Source organism: Monodelphis domestica, chromosome 5 (genome assembly GCF_027887165.1).
Source record: "Monodelphis domestica isolate mMonDom1 chromosome 5, mMonDom1.pri, whole genome shotgun sequence".
Classification (NCBI taxonomy): Eukaryota; Metazoa; Chordata; class Mammalia; order Didelphimorphia; family Didelphidae; genus Monodelphis; species Monodelphis domestica.
The window spans coordinates 262,700,831-262,722,931 of NC_077231.1; the positions used below are offsets into that span (position 1 = coordinate 262,700,831).

The 22,101-nt window shown below is 36.7% G+C and overlaps 1 protein-coding gene across 8 annotated transcripts in view; it reads right to left on the reverse strand.

Annotated features, from left to right (window-relative positions):
• The window catches only part of ARMC3 (armadillo repeat containing 3), a 128,393-nt gene that overhangs the window by 69,144 nt on the left and 37,148 nt on the right, over positions 1 to 22,101 (reverse strand). For all 8 annotated transcript variants that reach the window (XR_008912426.1, XR_001625184.2, XM_007504871.3 and 5 more), the window contains 3 exons: positions 21,522 to 21,705; positions 7,580 to 7,732; positions 7,280 to 7,385 (listed from right to left, as the gene is read on the reverse strand). Coding sequence is in view for 6 of the 8 variants with exons in the window: in XM_007504871.3 (XP_007504933.2) it covers positions 7,280 to 7,385; positions 7,580 to 7,732; positions 21,522 to 21,705 (443 nt within the window). In the remaining 2 variants the exon portion in view is untranslated. The remainder of the gene's footprint in view (positions 1 to 7,279; positions 7,386 to 7,579; positions 7,733 to 21,521; positions 21,706 to 22,101) is intronic.

The window sequence follows — 22,101 nt, forward strand, 5'->3', positions numbered from 1 at the left end:
GTGAAGGGGAGATAGCTTGTTGGAAGAGAGTGTTTTGCTACGCAAGAATTTGATGCTTTTTTCATAATCAACAATAAATCAGCAGTGTGAGATCTTCTATTCTTTTCATCTTTCAGCTGATTTAGAGATGGCAAAGATGTGGTCCATTATAGAATATTGCTTGTGAAAGCTTGCCTGTTCACTCATTAAGGATGTCTTCAATTTGTATAGATGGGGAAGTAGGTTTATAGGTTTGTGGTTATTGAGGTTTTCTCAGTTGTCTTTTTAATATTGATAAAGTCCAACTTTTTTTCCTATATTATTTTGTATCTTTAGATGATTCAAATACCTTGTGAATCAGTCCTTCAATAGCCTCATAATCAGACTGTCTCAAGCACAAATCTCTATGTAAACTTGGTCCAATCTGGCTGCTTTGCTCTCATCTTCGTTCTCTTTAGAATCATTTCTACTTCTCTAATAGTAGAATCCAAGTATGGCAGCTTGATGGCATGATCCTAGTCTATCACAAAAAACCTTCAGATTGATCCCATTGCCTCATGTCTCTCCCCACTCCAGGTCATCCTTTACTTCAGTTTTCAAGGTGATTTTTAAGTTCAGATCTGATTATGCCTTCTCTTATTCAATAAACTTCAATGCCACCATTCCCTCAAGGATCAAATGTAATTCCCTATGTTTGTCTTTTAAAGCCTTTCATAACCTGGCCTCTTCCTACCTTTCCAGTCTTTTTATACCTTATGTCTTTCCATGTACTCTGTGATCTAGTGAAACTGGCCTCCTTACTATTCATAATATGACATGCCATCTCCAGATTTCATGTGTTTTCTTCTCTCTTTTTTAAACCCTTCCCTTCCATCTTAGAATCAATACTGTGTATTGGTTTCAAGGCAGAGGAGTGGTAAGGGCTAGGCAATGGGGGTTAGATCAGAAAAGACTGATCAAATAGGGAGAGCAGAATAATAAGAATAATTGCCCACATACAATTGTGGCAGCCATAGAATTTTATAAAGCCTAGAGAAAATCCTCCAAGATAGAAAATCTATGGAAGACTTATGAGAAAGTATGGACAATAATGACACAGAAGGTATGGGGCAAGCTGTGGTCTACATTGAAATACACATAGACATCCATGAAGTCACAAATATTTAGACGTATTACTATTTTTGTCCTATCAAGTCTTCAGCATATTAATTTTCCCTTTCGGTAGTTCAGTAGTTTTTATTCCAATAAGAAAATAGAAAAGCAAGGCAGATTTAAAGGAGAATGATTGATTCTTTGTAGTTTGTGGCTAGCCATAAAGTACCACTGAGAAGGTCTTCAAATTTAAAAAAATCCTTACCTACTACTGGCTTAGAATCAATATTTATTATTGGTTCCAAGGGAGAAGAGTGGCAAGAGCTAGGCAATGAGGGTTAAATGACTTGCCCTTGTTCATACAGCTAGGAAATGTCTGAGGCAAGATTTAAACACAGGAATTCTCATCTCCAAGTCTGAATCTCTATCCACTGAGTCACCTAACTGCCCCTCAAATTCTTTTTAATACATTATTTTATATATGTAGCCCCAGAGGATTTCCCCCTCAATGTCCCCCATAAAAAACCATCCAAACTTCAGGTACATTTTATTTATTTTCTACTAAAATACATGTCATAAAAGTCCACCATGCCACATGTCACCTGAGTAATCAGAAACACATTATCACAAAACTAAGTATTTAACTAAGCATGTAGCAAAATAAATAAGAAGGAAAAATTTCCCCCATTGATCTACTCTCCCAAAGATTCCCACACCCCTGTGGAAGTGCAAGTAGGAAATGGGAGAATATATATACATTGAGAGCAAGTGGTGGAAGGCACAACTGTTACTCCTAGGGCTTATCCCAATTGGAAACCACCTCTGTTGCTACAATTCATTGCTCCTGCCACAGAGTCCCAAACTGCACTTGGCTGGATGGGGCTGCCATTGACTTTGCTAACTTCTCAGCTGGGTACCATGATGCTAGCCTAATTCTGCTATCTATTGGGACATTCTTTGTTTCTATCTGCCACTCTCTGGTATCTCCTTCTGGTAGTCAATTGAATTGCCATGCATTCACCTGTGTGTGTGTGTGTGTGTGTGTGTGTGTGTGTGTGTGTGTGTGTGTGTGTGTGTGTGTATGTGTCTTTTCCCACAAGGGAACAGGTGTCAGCTCTTTTGTAAGGAGCCTCAGAGGCAATCATTTGTAATTTAAATGAGAAAGCCACAGCCAACTTGCCAGCTGGTCCTCAGAATTAGTTTAAATTTATGTTTTCAAAAATGACTTTATTTTGAGCTGCCACTCCCTGTTGTCAAGTCTATTATTTGACTTAAAGGAAGAAAGAAATTCCTTTAAAATCCTTTCTGTACCATGTATGATGTATGATGCCACCTTTGGTCCAGGTAGATTACTTCAGGAGCAGAAATATAAAGGGATGGATGGGGCTCATGACCCCTGTTCTCTAGCCCTTCCAGGAACAAAGCCCTTGCTCTTCCTATACATGTGTACATCCCCAATAGAATGTAAGCTCCTTGAGGGCAGAGATGGTTTCATTTTTGATTTCTCATCTGTAGTACGTTAGCACTCTGCCAGCACTTAATAAATGTTAATTGGGAAATTATGTAGTCTTGCAGTATAAATGTTATTTTGTAATGTTCTCATACACCTTGGATTTTTGACCCACTCTAACCCCTTTTACATGATTGTCAGCTCCTTGAGGGCAGGGACTATCTTTGCATTTAGCACAGTGCCCAGCATTGAGTAAATGCTTAATACTTATTGACTGATTTCAAATTTTATCACCTTACTGATAAGATACTGTCAGACTGGGGAGGTTGGGAATGTGTACTTTGTTTCTTTTTGTCTTTACTCATTCATTTGATCACTTTCACCAAAATCCAAAATGATTAAAAAAAAATGGCAAATTTGTCATCCCCTTTATGCATTCCAACACCAAACACTTCACCATGAACACATCTTTTACTTTGATTTTGAATTATTCGCTGCTGACTGTACATAGTTTACCTTACATGGTTGCTCATGGACAAACTCTTCTCCAAAGATGAACTCTTGTTTCCACTCTTCATCTAACCCCACTGTCTACTGGCATGTGCCAGATTGGTGGCACACTGAGGATGTAATGGAGGATGAAGATGGCATCTGCTGATGACCTCCCCCAGTCCTGCCCCCCCACAATAATCTCTTCACCAGGGACCTTGTTTCACACTTCTCCTTAGCACCAAGTACTGTACTCTGCACAGCCCTAGATAAATATCATGTATTTATCTATATAAGCATACATATAAATAAAATTATTTTTGGAGCAACTCATTTTTTTGGTAAGAGAAATAATTCACCCTCTACCACTCTCATCAAGTAAGGAACTTCCACCTGAGAGTTAAGATCTGTTGAGGAATTTGGACACTTCTGATCAGGATCCTCTATGCCTGACACTCAGCTGAATTCTAATTCCTGCTCCACTGTTCCCTGTAATTCGGAACTACCTTCTGCCTGGGCCATAAGTTATTTCTCTACCACCTATCTGTACAGACTCATCTTTTATCCAGCTAAGACCTCCCTAGCCCCCAACCCTTTCTTCCACCCATTCGATTAAGCTTTCTCTGTAACCTTCTTTTGTTGTTCACAAATATCTTTTCACCACAAGTCTTCCCACTCTTGATTGTTTCCCCTGACTTTCAGGATAGTTGGGATGGGACTGGTGGTGAATGGCAGTAAAGAGAGCCAAGTCTTCCCCAGGTACCATACTGGAAAAAGAAATTATTTCACTCCGTTAATTAAGGTATTTAAATTTTAGAATGGTTGCCATATATTTACAAAGATAGGAACCATTTAAATGGACTTTTGTAGAAATTAATCAAATCGAAGCTACTGAAATGGGTTTAGAGAAAATGATGGGGAGAAGAGGAGACAGGCATCTATTAATCACCCACTATATGCCAGGCACTGGCCTAAGTGCTTCACAAATATCTCATTTGAGATAATACATATTATGAAATTTTTTTCTTTCTAGGCCTTTTGTGTATATACATTCACATTTGCTGACAAACCCATTATATTTATTCAGACTAACTTGCAATTAGCTCAGACTAAGGCCAATGGGTCTGATAAAATGCTGAAAGGAGATATTGGAGTTTGGTGAGGAGTGAGGAGAAAAAAATAAGTGAAAGAGGAATAAAGCATAGGGAAAGACAGAAGGAATTTTGTAAGTGTGGATGGTGAGATCCAGGTTATAACCATCATAGTGTGTGGCTGAGGTTTATGGTGAGGGTTTAGGGCATGGCAATTGAGGAGACTGATGAACTGGAATCTGGGTTCAAGTACTTGAGAGGACAGCAAGAATTATATGGAAGTACCCAAGTATGAGGGCAATGGTTGGAGGAGAGAGGAAGACTGTGAGCCAGGTACTATATTCCTTAAGAAAGGAGGGAGAACAGTTTGGGAATAGTAGCTAATTGTCATGAGAATTTGGGGAGGGTCATATCTGCAACAAGAAGACTTCAAAGGAGGAAAATGTTGTTATTTGGCAGAGAGATGTTGGTGGAGTAGCAGTGGGGGGAAAGTTCATCTATCCTCTTTTCATGACCAAGGATGACAATGTCTTTGGGGGTTGGGGAATGGCGGGAGGGTAAGAGAAGGAAAGCCAGGTGTCTATGAGTGCCAGAGTATGGAAGGAGGCAAAAATGGAAAGAGGACTAGTTTTATAGTCAGTTGAAGAACTTGGGCTCACATTTTAATTCTGATAGTTTGGTCTTGGTCATTTCATCTGTAAAACATTGGGACTGGCCTCAGAGGTTCCTTGCAACTCTAGATCTGTGATGCAAAGTTTGTTTAAAATAACAGAACTGTGATCCTGAAAGGCATGATAGAAGGAGAAGGCAGAGCTGGATAGACTTGAGAGGGAAGAGGCCATGGGAGAAAGTGGGAGAAAAGGGATAGTTTTCACTGAGACAACCTACTTCTCTTTTCCTGATTTCAGGAGAAAAAGGGGTGTCTGCTAGACATGTTTCCCTGTGGAATACAATGATGAGAACCAGGCAACAAACAAAGGCTTCTGAACAAACAAAATAGATATTGTAAACCCCATGAAGCACTTTCATTTATAAAGAAAATAATAATCTGTTGCTCAGAATGCTTTTAATTGTACGTTATGCATAATTCTTTTTTACTTTATGCATAATTCGAATAAGTTTTGTTCTTTGACAAATGAGGAGTTGAAAATGAGAAGAGGAGAATGATTGGTACAGACAGACTGAGGAATGATTGAAAAGAGAGGCAGAAAAACTTATGGTCACAAACAGAAGAGAAACCTAAAACACAGGAGACTCATTATTGAGTGTTTGGAAAAAACCCCATGGCCCTCGATTTGTCCTCAGAGACATCACTGTTACAGTTATAGCTCAATAATCAATATAATGAGGGCAGTAAATCATCAAGAAGAGATTAAACTGTTTCCCATATTTAAAGTTGGAGATAATTATATTCCCATTTACAATATTTATAACACAAAAAAGAAACAAACTAGAATGTTCAAATTTATTTGAAAAAACTAAAAACCCAAGGCTCTAGTTGGTCATTGTTTACTGCATCTAAGATTAACTTCTAGAAAATAAGACAATTAAAAAAAACTTCCCACTGAAGTCCTAGTCCAGTGCCTTCTGTGCTCTGAAGAAGTTGGATTTTTTTTTAATCGGTAGAAAAGTCTTTAAAAAAACATGAATAGCGTTTCTTCTCTGTTTTTGATTGTTATTTTCCTCCCATTAGATTTCTATACCACAGGATGAATTTAAAAATTCATAACTTTTGATAGGACTTAAGATATTAATGACAAAATATTTTTGTTTTCATTAATATTGTCGAATTCCACCAGTATTGCAGAATTTAACAAAATTATAACTAAAATTAGTGTTTTCCTGATAAACAATTCATATGACAAAATTTATGTAAATTTTTGACTAACATGTTAGACTAAATTTAAATAGCTTAGAAGGTGAGGAAAACAGCAACTAAGAGGACTTGCAAGAATAGCCCTTATTCATAGCTCATCTCCTTTACCCAAAGAAAAAACACACAAAATAATAGAGTTACAATGAATAGTAGCAATTAGGAATATGAAAGAACAAAGCCTGATCCAACAGATGAGAAATTTGTGTTATTAGACACTATCTTATTTACTTTCATAAGGATTTAGACATGAAAGAAAAGGCAAACAAAATTTAGTCCTCTTTTATTTAAGCATGATGATTATAAAGCATAAAAAGATTATATAAATGACAGAATCTTCAAAATGAGCAGTCATAAGCTGAAGGAAAAAATAACTTCAAGAACTGTTATTTTAAAAATTAGCCCTTGGCCAGTTTTCTATGAATTTCTTTAAATCTTTATAAAGATAAAATCCAGTACAGCCTTTTTATCATATCAAAATGTTTATTCCAAATTCCTCGGAAAAGACAGATAACTTTTTAGTAGCCCTGTTGCACTAGTATTTCTGTCATAGTGTTCTAGAAATGTTGCCTGCCCTTTGAAATAATGATGAATATTAATTTGAGGAATTACTAAACATGGCAACATTTTAAAGGGACTATTATTTTTCTTTGGTAACATGTATTTTGCCTTGTTAAATTTTGCTATTTCATATCACTATTATAAAATATTTGTCTGGGAGAAATGGGAAGAGAAAAAGGTTTGGGGAAGAGGGAAAAAAGTGAGGAAGAAAAAGAAAGATTGTTATGTGTTTGAGAAGCATTTTTCCCAAGTTAAAATTAATGATAATAAAATTAATGCCAAAGGATTTTTTCCTAAAGTTCCGGTGTTAAACATATAAATTATATTTTCAAGAATTTCCTGAAAATAACTTGTGTATTGTTTTGTGGAATTACTTTGGTATTCAGATATTAATTCTTATCATAGGCATTGGCATATTTCCATATCACACTCTTTTGACTTTTTTCTCATTTTATGGGATTGTTTTTAAAAGTTTTTATTTTAACTGGCATTTATCATTTTGCTTGATTCAAATGACCTTCACAAATTCAACAAGCCAGAAAATAGGTGTTTCTCAGTGCCACCAGAAAGTGTTTTTTTTTCTTTTGATGATTTATTATCCTCTTATAAGTGATCTAGAGAGAATGATCTGCAACAGACCACCTGGAAAGATTAAGAAAATCATCTTGGAAATATGATCACTGGGACAGCTTGCAGTGCTGAAGAGTCAAATGATAAATAATGGTACAAGAGCTTTAAACTTACTTTGCATTGATTGAATTCGCTGTTGTCAGATTAGCCAAAGCTTCAGAGGCTGCTTCTTTTACATCATCATTTTCGTTTTTCAGCAACTGAACTATCTGTGGAATCCCTTTAAAAATTTAGATAGAAAATGTGACTAAGTCAATTCTAGGGCACAAGCAGATAATAAGTTGAAGAAGGAAATAGCAAACCACTCTAGTATCTTTGCCAAGAAAACCCAAGTTGGATATGACAGAAAAATGACCAAATGACAAGAGGATAATAATTCTGCCAATTTTTATAATATTATATATTGCACATTACCTTCAGTATTGAAATATTCTTTGCTTTGCATATTTTCAGACATTGCCGAAATCACCTTGGCAGCAGCAACTTTTGTTCCATCATTTTCAGCTCCCAGAAGGGTTATGAGACATTTCTCCACCTCTTGATCATGAAGAACTTTTCTGTTTTCAGCTTTTTATAAACAAAAATAAAAAAGAAACTTGCTTTTAAAAATTGCCATTGAAGAGCAAAGAGCATGTAAATAAACATGATCACCAAAGTTCTTCCAAAGAGGCTAAAGAATAGAAAATTTCTAGCTAGTCTTTTTTACACTATTTAGTCTTTCAGTCAATGAATTTAAGATTTTATTTTGCCAAATATTTGTAATAATTTTCCAAATAAGTTTTTTGAGGTTATATGATTCAGATTATCTCCTTCCCTCCTTCACCTCCTTCCTGTAGATGGTAACAATGTTTTGGGTTATATGTATTATCAGGCACAGCATATTTCCATATTGTTCATTTTTGTAAGAGAATAATCATAGAAAACCAAAACCCTGAAAGAAAAACAAAGTGAAAAATAATATATTTTGATCTGCATTCCATTTCCAACAGTTCTTTCTCTGGAGGTGGATAGCATTCTTTGTCAAAGTTCTTCAGAGTTGTCCTTGATCATTATATTGCTGAGAGTAGCTAAGTCATTCCATAATATTGCTGTTACTATGTACAATGTTCTCCTGCTTCTGCATATTTCATGATGTTCATGAAGGTCTTTTTTCCAGCTCTTTCTGAAATCATCCCATTCATTTCATAGTAAAATAGGATTCCATCACCATCACATACCACAATTTGTTCAGCTGTACCCCAGTTGATGGACATATCCTTAATGTACAATTCTTTGCAAAAACAAAAAGGACTTCTAGAAATATTTTTGTTCAAGTAGGTCCCCCTCTTTTTTTATCTCTTTGGGATACAGACCTAGTAGTGGTATTACTGGATCAAGGAGTATGAACCATTTTATAGCCTTTGGGGCATAGTTCCAAATTGACTTCCAGAATGGTTGGATCAGTTCACAACTCTACCAGCAATGTATTAGTGTCCCAATTTTGCCACATCCCCTCCAACATCACTTTCCAATACTATTATTTTGGTCAATCTGATACGTGTGAGGTGGTACCTCAAAGTTGTTTTAATTTACATTTCTCTAATAAAGAATGATTTGGAACATTTTTTCATATGATTATTGATAACTTGGATTTTGTCATCTGAAAACTGCTTCTTCATATCCTTTGACCATTTGACAACTGGGGAATGACTTGTATTCTTATGAATTTGACTTAGTTTTTTATATATTTGAGAAATTAGATATTTATATGAGAAATTTGCTATTAAAATTTTCCCTCAGTTTGAGGTTTCATTCTAATTCTGGCTACATTGGTTTTGTTTATACAAAAAAATTTTTAATTTAATATAGTCAAAATTACTCATTTTACATCCTATATAATGTTCTCTATCTCTTCTTTGGTCATGAATTTTTCCTCCTCCATTGATCTTGGGTTAAATATTCTATGTTCCCCTAATTTTCTTATGGTATCACCCTTTAGGTATAAATTATATATCCATTTTGACTATATCTTGATAGAGAGAATGAAATATTGATCTATACCTAGTTTCTGTCATATTGTTTGTTATTGAGTTCTTACCTCCAAACCTGGGATCTTTGGGTTTATCAAGCATTAGATTGCTAAAGTCCTTTACCTCCAATCTATTCCACTGATTCAGCAATCTATTTCTTAGGAAGTGCCAGACTTTTGCTTTATTTATAGTACAGTTTGCAATCTGGCACTGCTGGGCCACTAGTCTTTTATTTTTTCCCCCATCAATTTCCTGGATATTCTTGATATTTTGGTCTTCCATATGAATTTTGTTACTATTTTTTGTAGTTCTATAAAATAATCATTTGGTAGTTTGATTGGTATGGCACTGAATAAGTAAATTAATTTAGGTAGAATTGTCATTCATATATTATTAGCTAAACCTACTCATAATGCTTTTCCCAGTTGTTTATATCTGACTTTATTTGTGAGAAAGTTGTTTTCTAATTGTAGTCATAGAGTTCCTGTATTTGTGTTGACAGGTATTGTCAAGAGTTATTTTAAATGGAATTTCTCCTATATCTTGCTGCTGGACATTGTTGGTTTTTTATATATATATGATGATTTTTGTGAATTTGTTTTGTATCCTGCAACTTTGCTAGTTATTCTTTCAACTAGTTTTTCAATTGATTCTCTAGGATCCTCTAACTATACTATCATATCATATGAAAAGAGTGATAGTTTGGTTACTCATTGCCAATTTTAATTCTCAATTTCTTTTTATTCTCTTATTGCTAAAGCTAGCACTTCTAGTACAATATTAAATTGGTGATAGTGGGTGTCCTTTCATCATCACTGATCTTATTGGAAAGGCTTCTAACATCCCTATTTCAGATGATGTTTCAGACTAGTTATCATTTTAAAGAATGGCCCATTTATTCCTATGGTTTGTAGTGTTTTAATAGGAATTGGGGGTATATTTGTCAAAGACCTTTTTTTGCCTCTATTGAGATAATCATGTGATTTCTATTAGTTTTGTTATTGATATGTTCAATTATGCAGATAATTTCCCTATTATTTGGCCAGCCTTGCTTTTCTGGTATAAATTCCACCTGGTCATAGTGAATGGTCCTTGTGAGATATATTGCTGTTGTCTCTTTGCTAATATTTTATTTAAGATGTTTGCATCAATATTCACTAAGGAAATTGGTCTGCAATTTTCCTTCTGTTTTTACTCTTCCTCGATTAGGTATCAGCAATATCTTTGTGTCATAAGAATTTGGTAGGACTTCTTTGCCTATTTTGCCAAATGTTTATATAGTATTGGGATGAGTTGTTCTTTAAATGTTTGATAGAATTCACTTGTGAATCCATTTAGCCTTGGGGATTTTTTCTAAGAGAGTTCTTTGATTTATTATGCATACCTCATCGTGTTAGAGAATATAATCTTTTCTAATGCTGTCTTCATGGAAATTAACCTTTAAGAAAGAGGCTAGTTGTCTACCAATTAAAGACAGTTAATCCAAGGGATGCCGGTCAGTGTTTAAAAATTGGCTCTCTGAAAAAACTACATGCATGAAACATTTTCATATTTAATCTACATTATTGGTATTTTCTCCATTCCTTAAGTTTCAACAATCAACAAAAACACAGTCAAGCTCTTATTTATGCCATAGGCTAATTTTCATGGAGGGGGGGTGAACTTACACTGAAAAATTTATCAATAGACCTCTTTGAGCTTGTTGTTGAATTCAGTATACTCTGAATAACTTGTTGTTAAAGGGGATTTGGGGGCAAGGGGAGGAATTTTTTATTTTATCAATCTAGGAAGTATCCAGTAAGGAAAGTTGTTTCCCTCACCCCAGACACACATACACAGCTACCAATAAATATGGCACATGGCAACATTGTGTAATTAATATATGGTCTTGGAGAATTATTTGGGGGTACCAAGAGGTTAAATGACTTGCCCAGGGTCATACAGAATATATCAGAAGCAAGACTTTGAACCCAGATCTTCCTGATTTCAAGGCTAATTCTCTATCCATTAAACCATGGGACCTCTTGATTAGAAAAAGAAGCAGGAAATCAGACCAACCTAAAAAAATTATATTGGATATTGAGGGTATTAATTATTATGACATCATTGGTCTTTTATACACAAACATAAATACATATGCATACACCCTTCACAGATCACTGATTTCTTCAGTGTGGTTACTCTCACAATACATGCCATTGGTATATGGTTTTCATTATTATGATAGAAAAATTCATTGCTCTGTAGTGAACCAGAGTGATTAGTCTCTTCGGACTTTGTTAGGCTGGTTCTTGGACAACTGATATATAGTCCAGGCTCTAAAATTTTTCAGCTTGGTGAGCCCTACTGAAATCATTGTTTATATTGTTAAATGGGAATTTAAAAATGAAAATAAATCATTAATTTACTTAAATAAAAATAAATATCTATATGTATATCTAAATACATATATGTATGTATACATGAATAAACATTTATTAAAAGCCTACTGTGTGCCACATACTATACTAGATGTTAGGGATAGAGATAGAAGTAAAGGGAGGGAGAGAGAGAGAGAATTTGGATATTTGGATATGTCATAATCCTCTAATCTAGTCACAGGAAATCAGAATGAAAAATATAACTATGTTTCCAGAAAACATCAGATAGTTTCTTTTTTTCTTTTTATTTGGTTGTATTTGTCATTAAAAAAATTGAACTAGTAAATAAACATTAAAATAATGGAAAATTATTAATGTCACAATACCTATTTTCATCTTCTTCAGCTAATTCTAAGTAATTTGATTCCTATTTTATTAAAAGCATATGCTAAGTAAAGAATTGTTGAGCACATCATACTTTAAATACCCTAGAGAGGTACACAACTGGCTTGACAAGTAACGGAGTTCACAGTTGGTCTGTTTCTTACCAATTTAGTTAATTATTCTTTGTAAGTTTGGTCAGAGTTTTGATTCTTTATAAATTAACCTTTAATAAAAGAAGTTGATATAGTAAGAGAAGGGGGGCTAATTATGTTAAGTGATAAATTACTAAATAAAATACTAGTTTTATTTATATTTAATAAATCTGTGACAATTCATTTTTAAAAATTTATTACATGAAGAAATAAATTTTTTAAAGTATTTATTTTATTTCAAAATTCAGAAGTACTCTTTAAGAATTTTTCTGTAATTATTGGCAACTGAATGTGCCTCATGAAGTTACCAAATGCTTTCTTTCCTTTTAGCTATTCACATGGAATAATGAATCATCCTTTTAACAGTTACTGCCTTTGACCCTTAACACATCTGAACGTATTGAACTAGAAAGATTAGACGTAATATGATAAGCACAGTCTAAGGTAGTAACACTTCTGTTCAAGAACTTCAAGCCATTAACGAACCATGTCTCATCATTCTATCCTTATCTGTCAGCCTCTTAATTTAAAACTGAACTCGATGTCTCCAGAACTATATTTGGCTTAAAAATCTATATTTAAACACTTCGATTTTTAATCTATTCACTCCCCAAATATAGCATTAGGAAGAGTCCATCTAACAAACCAAAACTGAAAATGGATTTAATATTTAAATGGATTTTATATTTTATTTAAGTTATATTTAAAATATAAAATATTGAAACATGAATATAGTCGGTTTGACCTGAATAGTTTTGCTTAACAAAGTGCTTTATAACATAACTTTATTCCGCTTTCTAAATAGCCACCTACCAATGCCACTTTGAAAAAATGGCATCTTAACATCCATTGCCAAAAGAACTAATGAAAGAAAATGGTTTTTATAGTAGTTAACTGTTACGCAGCCCAAATAGTACATATATAATTATTAGAGAGGTAAAAAAAATCATTTAAATCAATATTGCAGGTAATTAGTTTCCCAACCCTGCTGGGAATGTTCTAAAAATCCAGCTGTGTTCACCAAACCTCAGAAGTGCAGACTGCTGTGTAGTTATAACAGATTTTAAAGATGAAATAACATATTAACTCAGTACTTCATTGAATTCCTACACCAAGTGAAGCATTTACATTTTAATTACCGAAACAGAGAAGATGCATATGGGAGGTTAGCTGTTAGTATAGCAGTGAACTCTAAAACCATGTTTTAGTGACAGCTTTTTAAAGGCATGAAATTTTGTCATCAGAAACTCTCGTTCATGCTAACATTTCCAGTCTAAGGAGGTGCTGTTGTGTCCCTTTTGTTCCTCATGCCAAGTTAATGTGAATCCATAAACCTAGCTGGGAACAGTATAATTCACCCTTTCATCCCCTTGGTGTCAGGTCAATGGCTTAGTCTTTTACTTCGTTTTACAAAGGTTTGGTTTTACAGAAGTTTGTCACCCACCTTGGTGGAGTTCTCTGTTTTATAGTCACTAGTTAAAAATGTTTTACATGGGCTTACTGGCACTGGGAATCAGGGAAAGAGGCAGGAATTGGGATTTCACCATCGTGGGGAATTTACAGGGTGGAAACTCCTTCCCAAGATTTGCTATTCATCTGTACTTCTGTACAAGTCCACGTAGTGCATTTATTAGGACATCTAAGGTAGCATTGTGGATAGAAAACTGGACTTAGAATCAGAAGGATTCATCTTCCTGAGTTCAAATCCAGCCTCAGATGCTTACTAGCTGTGTGAGCCTAGGCAAGTTACCTAACCCTGTTTGCCTCAGTTTCCTCATCTGTAAAATGAGTCGGGGAAGGAAGTAGCAATCTACTTCAGTATCTTTGCCAAGAAAACACCAAATCGGATGATGAAGAATCAGACACAACTTAAAGAGGTGAAAATAACAATTGGGTATTTATATAGCACTTTATGTATATTATCGCATTTGATCTTCACAAAAACCTTAATATCATAGGTGTAGTTAAATTTTCCTCATTTTACTGATAAGGAAACTAGAAAGAGAAAACTGAATGACTTGCCCAAGGTCATATAGCTCAAAAGTGGCTAAGATGAGATGATGAAATCCAAGTCCAGTGCTCTAGTCCATCATATCATCCAGCTGCCTAACTCATGTTCACAGAGATGTCAAGAAACTGAGAAGTGAAATGCTTTGAAACAGAATATGTCAGAGGCAGAGTTTAAGCCAAGATCTTCCTGACTCCAAGATAGTAGCCTTCTATCCATTAAGGCTACTTAAGCTATAATTCTATCCAATCTATGATGCTTTATAGAAGAACTTCTTACCAAGGGTTTTAAAGAGAAATTTGACTGTGAAGAAGAAGAGAACAAAATATATCACCACAGACATAACATCACAAATTATTTTTGTAGTATTGTGTAGAATGTAGAATACTTGTGAAATTGTGCTTCAGTAATACAATTTAGCAACTTGATTTTATAAATCACCATATAGATGCTTCTTAAATACTGCTTCAGTTTTGCTCTTCTAGCCTCCAGGTTCCTTCGTGTCAGGATCTACACTCCTGGCACTTTTCAGGGTGTAAGACGGGGACACCACATATACAAATGGTAAATGTCTTTGTGCTTCTGCTCTTTTTTATTATTGAAGTTTGGGGATTTCATTTTGTCATACATTGGGACTTTTGAGTTTTTCATGTTGGGACTTGTGAGGGACGAGACTAGCTAATCAATCAACAAGTATTTATGAAATGCCTTTTAAGTGCTAGGCACTGTGCTAGACAAAAATGAACTTGTCTCTGATGTCTGGTAGCTTATGTGGGGAGTTTAGGGAGGGAAGAACAAAGCACACACCTTCCAATAAATGGAAGGTAAGTACAAAGCAATATCTATAGGTATGTATGTGTTAGGTTTGGGGAAGGGAATACTAGCTGCCAAAGGGATCTGAAAAGACAACATAGAGGAGGTGACATTGGAACTGAGTTTTGAAAAAACCTTGGCATTTCAGGAGGCAGGAGTGAAGAGTGCATCCAAGGCACAGGGGGTGTCTATTACAAAGGTAAGGAAGGAGACAGGAGATGGAAGGCTGTGGATAAGGAGCAACAAGGCAGAATAAGGAAAGAGTAATGTACAATCTTCCTGGAAGGTGGGCTGCATCCAAATTTTCAAGGATTTAAAATGCCAAACTAAGGAGTTTGTATTTTATCCTAGAGGCAACAAGGAAGCACAGAAACTTTTTGAGCCTGGGTAGTCTTGGGTTTTAGCAATATCTATTTGGCAGTTGAGTGGAGGATAAATTAAGAGAAGAAAAGAGACTTGAGAGAGAAAGGAAGGAAGGGAGGGAAGGGGAGGGAAATAAGAAGGGAAAGGAGAAGTAGGGAAGGAAGGAAAGGAGGAAGGGAAAGAAGAAAGGGAAGGAGGAAAAGGAACAAGCATTTATTATATGCTTACTATATGCACTCTAAAAATATCTCAACTGATCCTCACAACAACCCTAGGAGGTATGTTCTATGATTATCCATATTTTATAGTTGAGAAAACTAAGGCAGACAGGGCTTAAGTGACTTGCCCAGAGTCATACAGCTTGTCAAGTGCCTGAGGTAAGATATAAATGAGGTCTTTTTGGCTTTAGGCTAGTTCTTGGTCCACTGAGTGACCTAGCTGACCTTAAAAATGGACTTTAGCTAAACACAAAAGGATAGAAAAAGAAGATGAGGAGTTAAAGTTTGAGGTTCACTTAATAGAGGGAAGATCACACAGGCATAAAAATCAAGGTAGGAAGCCAGAGTCCATTCAAGATAGAAGTATAATGGGTTCTATAGATCTAGGAAGGCAAGCAGAGTCATGGAGTAACTCTGAGTTCAACAAAAAAGACATTAAACAAGAGGGTTATGACTTCTGGGCTGATAACACAGGGCAGAGACTTTTTGCATTCTTTGCCCCTCTTTTTTCTATTTCCTGGATGTTGGTCACTGTAGGCTTACATCTGTAAACATGATTATTATAAACAGATGAGAACACCAGAGATGAAAACTCAGAGAAGTGAGATCAGGAATCCCTCCTGGTACCTTGCATAGGTTAAGAGAGGCTAACATAGGGTTATTGTCATGCTTCCTTGGAGTCTTATTGGGAGGGATATCTGTAAGCCATGGACCTGTGCTGAGGGGTTGATTGATGAGCATCACTAATTAGCTTGGCTCAATCCAAGGCAACGCCACCTTTAGGCAGTAATAGCTGTGGCTGCTAAGTGTAATTGGATCACCCAGAGCTGGGTACTTGCCAACAAGACTGCACCAGCAAGTATCTGAACCTGCCAAGGGGGATGGTCCATTAAAATTTTTACTCGCAAGATTGAGCAGCAGAGACTTGTAAGGGCCAGAAGAGAGAAGCAATTCCTCCTCTTTGGTTTTGGTCTCCATGATTCCTACCCTTCCAGTCTTAAGCTCTCAGAGTTGTGTTCTCTTAAGTTTTATCCTACCACCAAGTCGATCATTGGTCAATATTGGGACCCACAGAATCACTCATTGCAGATAATACTGGCCCACTTCTCCAATTCCCATGGTTCTCTGAGAACTCACAATCACAGCCCTTGCCTTGTTTTCAGGGAAAAATGGAATGAGACTGGTGTTTGGGGACAGAGCCACTTGGCACTTAGAATTCAGCCCTAAATTTAAAAAAAATTTAAAAACATACCTTTTTGAAGGTATGTTCCTTGTTGGGAGGCTGCAGGAGTGGTTGGATGTTCCAGGATGAGGAAGCCCCCAGGTGCTGAGAGAACTTTAAGGAGGAGAGTATAGCAGGGGCAAAATTTTAAACAGGACCAAGAGAAGAAAAGTGCAATACCTTGCACACAGTAAGTACTGAAATTCTTGCTTGGATAATTGGTGTCTTTTATTGAGAAGCAAGGAGCTAGAATTTTGTGAGAGATCTGGTTATTCTCATAGGACTTTGAAAGCTCCCACACCAGTACTGAGCATGAGGCAGGGAAGAAGGGTTCTGTTGGAGTCCCTGAATGAATTCAGGCATGTAAAAGTTATTTGGGTCTGGAAAAAATAGGGATTCTGAAGCATGGGTCATTTGGCTGGTCAACCCAATAGTAAAAGAGGAACAGGTAAACTGCTATATCTGATGGACATGGTCATTCAATTAGAATATGAGACAATACTGTCATCAGAAGGGTAAAACCTGTTTCCCAAAGGTCCAAAGGGAGATGGTCTCCATGAGCAAGCAGGCAAATGCTACCAAAGGCAGCAATCGTGGTGCTGGCAGTTGAGGGTAGGACATAGACATCCTTCTCCAGGGAAGGATGGGCTGATCATGTGTCAAGGGCAAAGGACAACATGTAGACATCAAAGGAAGGCTCTCAGCACTGTTGAATGGACTTCCTGTGATGAACATTTGGGAGGATATCAGCATGGGCCAGAATGGTTGGGTTGTGATCCCTGAAGGGGATACTCAAATGGATGACTTTCATTAAAGATTAATTTGAGTTTGGTGTCCATAATAACTGAATTTACTTTAGTGACTTCTGAGTGCTATGACTGATACTGGTAGATATCTTTGAGAGTTTTGACATAGTATAGACAGAGGGGAATTTCTTATGCCTAAGGGTTCCTCACTGGAGCTCTAATACACTAGACTTAAATATCCACTAGGGTGGATGCCAAATATACACAGAGTGAAGAATGTATCTAAGCAAGTCTCAAAGATTGTGATCCCCAAAAGCTATGATTAATGTTGGGTGCACAGGGGTAGTCATCACATACTCTAGGATATTTAGAAAAGTCTATAGAACCTCACTATAGGCATCTCAATGGATGCCCCAGATTTTTAGTAGTAATACCAACCATACATAGTATTTTAAAAACTTGTAGGTTTCACAACAGGATAATGAAGTTTACTGACATTTTCTTCTTGTAATTTGGAGAAATTAAGTAGCTGGTCCATGACCACATAGCAAGTAAGAACAGAAGAGTTGAACCAAAGCCTTTACAACTCCAAGTTTATCATTCTAATTCATTATTTCAAACTAGCATCATTAATCTGGCTCACACTTCCTTTTATATGGTTTGGATTGTGCCATTGGGGGGGGGTCTTGGAAGCAGGGATCCAAACAGAAGAGGCTATATTATAGATTGTTCCAGGTCCAGGAATCTTTAGTACAAGCAAAAAACCCTTGGCATGATGTCATCCTACAAATGCTTTTAGCATTCACTGCTGGGATTGCTTCACTTGCACTGACTATGGAGTGCTTGCGGATTGTCTAGCTGCTCATGTGGTCCCAATAGATTTTCTCTTACATACCCTTTCTGTTAGCTGGTTATAATGTCCCTTCATGGACCATAGGAATAATCAAGGGACAAAACAAGGGCATGTTCAGGCAATCTCTAGCTTAGCAAAGGAGGCAAACAATGACCATGAGGTACAGTGGTCACTAAAAAGAGAGCTTGGCTTGTTTCACTAGGAGTGCTTCGTTTCAATCCTTTCCTGGTGGCACCTTCTTTTATGCTGGAGACAGAAAGGAGAGGAAGCATATGGGTACATCTAATATGACTCCCAAGAGGTGGGCATTTGGGTAGGTGCAGGCAATGGAGGGCATTGCCTGAGGATGAAAGGAGGCTTTTCTAAGTTCTAGCAAAAACACTAAGGCAAAAATAAGTGAAGATAAGTGGTACATCTGCCATGATGTGTTCATCATGCCAAAAGGCTTGGAGGGCAAAAAGAGACACTAAGAAACAAGATTGTCAACTGATCCAAAGGCAGCAGAGATCCAAGATCTCTCTGGTTGGTTTTGTGATGTATTTGAATAGCTCTGGTCCCATAGGTATTCATTAAGGATGGCCAGAGACTATGCCTTGGTTAGATATGCTTAAAACAAAATCTATAAAGAGAAAGACTCGCCCTGTGATCTGAATGATAAGATGATAATACACTTCACAAGATTGTGAGGAAAGTGATACTTAACCTTAAAGAGTTTCTGTAACTGTGATATGGAGGCAGGTCGGTGGCTCAGTGGATAGAGTGCTGGGATGAGGGAACTACATCATGCAGTCCCAATGAAGAATCTTCCTCTACTGAGGCAGGCTGGCCTTTTCTATAGTCTTGGAAAGTTTCCATGAGAAGAAAAATTAAACGACTTTTCTGGGATCATTTCCCCATGATGTGTCAGAGACAGGACTTGAATTCAAAGCTTCTTGTCTCTATCCATTATTTGGAACTTCTTCTCTAATTGATATTGATAATGATTGAACTTTCTTGATGCTACTTCAAAGAATCCTTATATTGAAAAGGGAAAGCAGCCCTATTAAGGGTGGTGTAGCTCATAGAGTACTAAACTTGTGTCAACAAGATGTGAGTTCAACTCCTGTCTTAACCACTAACTTGTTTTATGAGCCTAGGGGTAAGTCAACCTTTCTCAGCCTCACTTCCTCTCCTGGAAAGTCACTGGTTGTGGGGAGGCTCTAAAGATAAAAAGCTATAAAATGGTTTATAAATGTTAATTGTTCTTAATAAGGATTTGCCCAATGATGATAGTTGTTTGACTTCTTGGAAGAGTGATAGAGAAATGGGGATGGTGGGTAGGAACCAATGCAGTGGGTTACCATGAGCTTAGCTTATTCTCAAAGATAAAGAATTCGCCTAGAGACAGGAAAGCAGAGTGGAAACCACTTTTTTGTGGGGAGAGAAATAGTGTAAGTTTCTGCAAGGGCAAATTAGGCGAGGAAACTGAGCTGAGGAGGAGGAAGGCAGTTGCTGTGGCCAAAGCTGATAACCCCAGACTTTTTGGAGCAGCCTCTATTTCCCCAGACTTCTAGTAAGAGAGAGTGTGTGAATCAGGATGGCAATCCCCACATCACATTTGTTGTTGTTTGGTCATTCAGGCATATGTGACTCTTCATGATCCTTTGGGTATTGTCTATGGGTTTTCCTGGGCAAAGATCCTGGAGTGGATGGCCATTTTCCTTTCCCAATGGATTGAGGCAAACTGAGGTTAAGTGACTTGCCCAAGGTTCACACAGTTAATGAGTGTCTGAGGTCACATTTGAATTCAGGTCTTCCTGACTCCAAGCCCCAGTACTCTATCCACTACCTGTCTCCATAGCACATTCACATAAACTCTTTAAGGTTAATTACCACTTTCCTCACAACAGTCTTGGGAGGCAGAGAGTGTCTTATCCTCTCATAGACTCAGGTTTAGGGCTCTGTCCAGGCTCTGAATCAGAGCTGCCTCTTGAACACAGACAGGTCTTCTGACTCCAAGACCCAGTATTTTTTTTCCCATTATACTGTGTTCTATGTAGACCAAGGATAAAACAACTTTTATGATGAAAAAACAAACAAACCCTGAATTTGAGAAGCAATATGGTGTACTGAACTTGTGTTCTAAACCCACCACAGAGACTTGCTACCTGGGTATTTATGGAGAAATTATTTAACCTCTTAAAGGCTCAGTTTTCTGATTTATAAAATGGAGATACCACGTATACCTCCTACCTTACAAGGTCATTACGAGATGGAGTATCAGGTGTGAGGAACAAAGAGATGACTAGTTTATCTGGAAGGTATTTGGCAAGCCTTAAAGCACTATACAAATGATTTGTTGTTATTATTGTTTATGATTATTGATTTCAAATCATTTCTTTGGGTCTAGACTTCTCAGAGTAATTCTTCATGCCTTCTACAGGTATAATTTCTAACTGTCAGTGAAATTCTGTTTGTTGAACAAGGGCAACAGTGGCAAGGAAGGTCTCTAGTGTGGATTAAGAAGGAAATGTTTCCTTTATTATATATGTTCAGAATGTAACTCACTTAAAATAGCCAAGCTGTCATTCTTGGAAACTGGAGTGCTATAGCAGAGGGAAAAAAACTTAAATCACATATTGTGTTAAATAAAATACTCCCCAATAGATATAAATTAAAACTACAATTTCATCTTTGGTTCTGTTGACACAAACAAACCACTCCAGTTTTGCAGATTTATGTTAGCAGAACTCATCACTGCAATGAAAACCTTATTATGTATAGTTATGAATATAGAATTTTTCATATCCTGTTACATGGCACTTCTAGACTTAGATTACAACTTGAAAAATTACTGTATAGACACCATTTCCTGCACAGACTTATTTAAGCAGTAGCTTTCATGATCACAAATAATGCACATATTCTATATAATCCTGAAATCCACAGCAAATAAGAGAAGGTAAAAAAAAAAGTCCCTGTAGAGAATGAATAATTATAAAAAGATAAGAACATGACTAAATTACATTGCTGGTTATTCATCTGTAGCTGCTGCATTGGCGTATGCCACTGACAAGGGAACCTCTGTGCTACTGGCATGGCGGACCATGCATGACCTCATGTGAAAGGTGTAGTGAGCTGGACCTTAGGCTGGTTCATATTTGGAAAAGGACATAAATCAGAGGCCCGCTAAGCAAAAACAAAACGTCTGAGGAAATATGTATGTTTTGCATTTAAAATTATACGTACGATCATAAGCTGCTCTAGAAATGGCCTTAGTTGCACTCTTCTGGATCTCGGGAAATACTGCGTTTTCTGTAAATGTCAAGAGTTTCTTGAGGCCTCCTCCCTGCTGAATATGCACTGTGGTATCTACATCCTCCAGACAATTGGCTATCACATTGAGAGCTTCTGCATGGAGATCAGTAAATTCCTAATGATAAAAACACACCAGATCTTAGCATGTTGACCTTATTTTGTTAAGGGAGACTAAAATTGGGTTGTTGTTGTTTTTTTGGTTTTTTGGTTTTTTTTGGCTAGCATATAAATGAGTTGTGGCAGAGGCAGGAGGAGAGTGGAGTTCCATGGATTGCTGAACTTAACTTCTTTCCTTTCCTATGAACTTCTATCCCTACATATTGCCCAACCACCAAAATAGTACTGGCAGTGTAATATTTTTTTTAAACCCTTACCTTCCATCTTGGAATCAATACTGTGTATTGGTTTCAAGGCAGAAGAGCGGTAAGGGCTAGGCAATGGGGTCAAGTGACTTGCCCAGGGTCACACAGCTGGGAAGTGTCTGAGACCAGATTTGAACCCAGGACCTCCC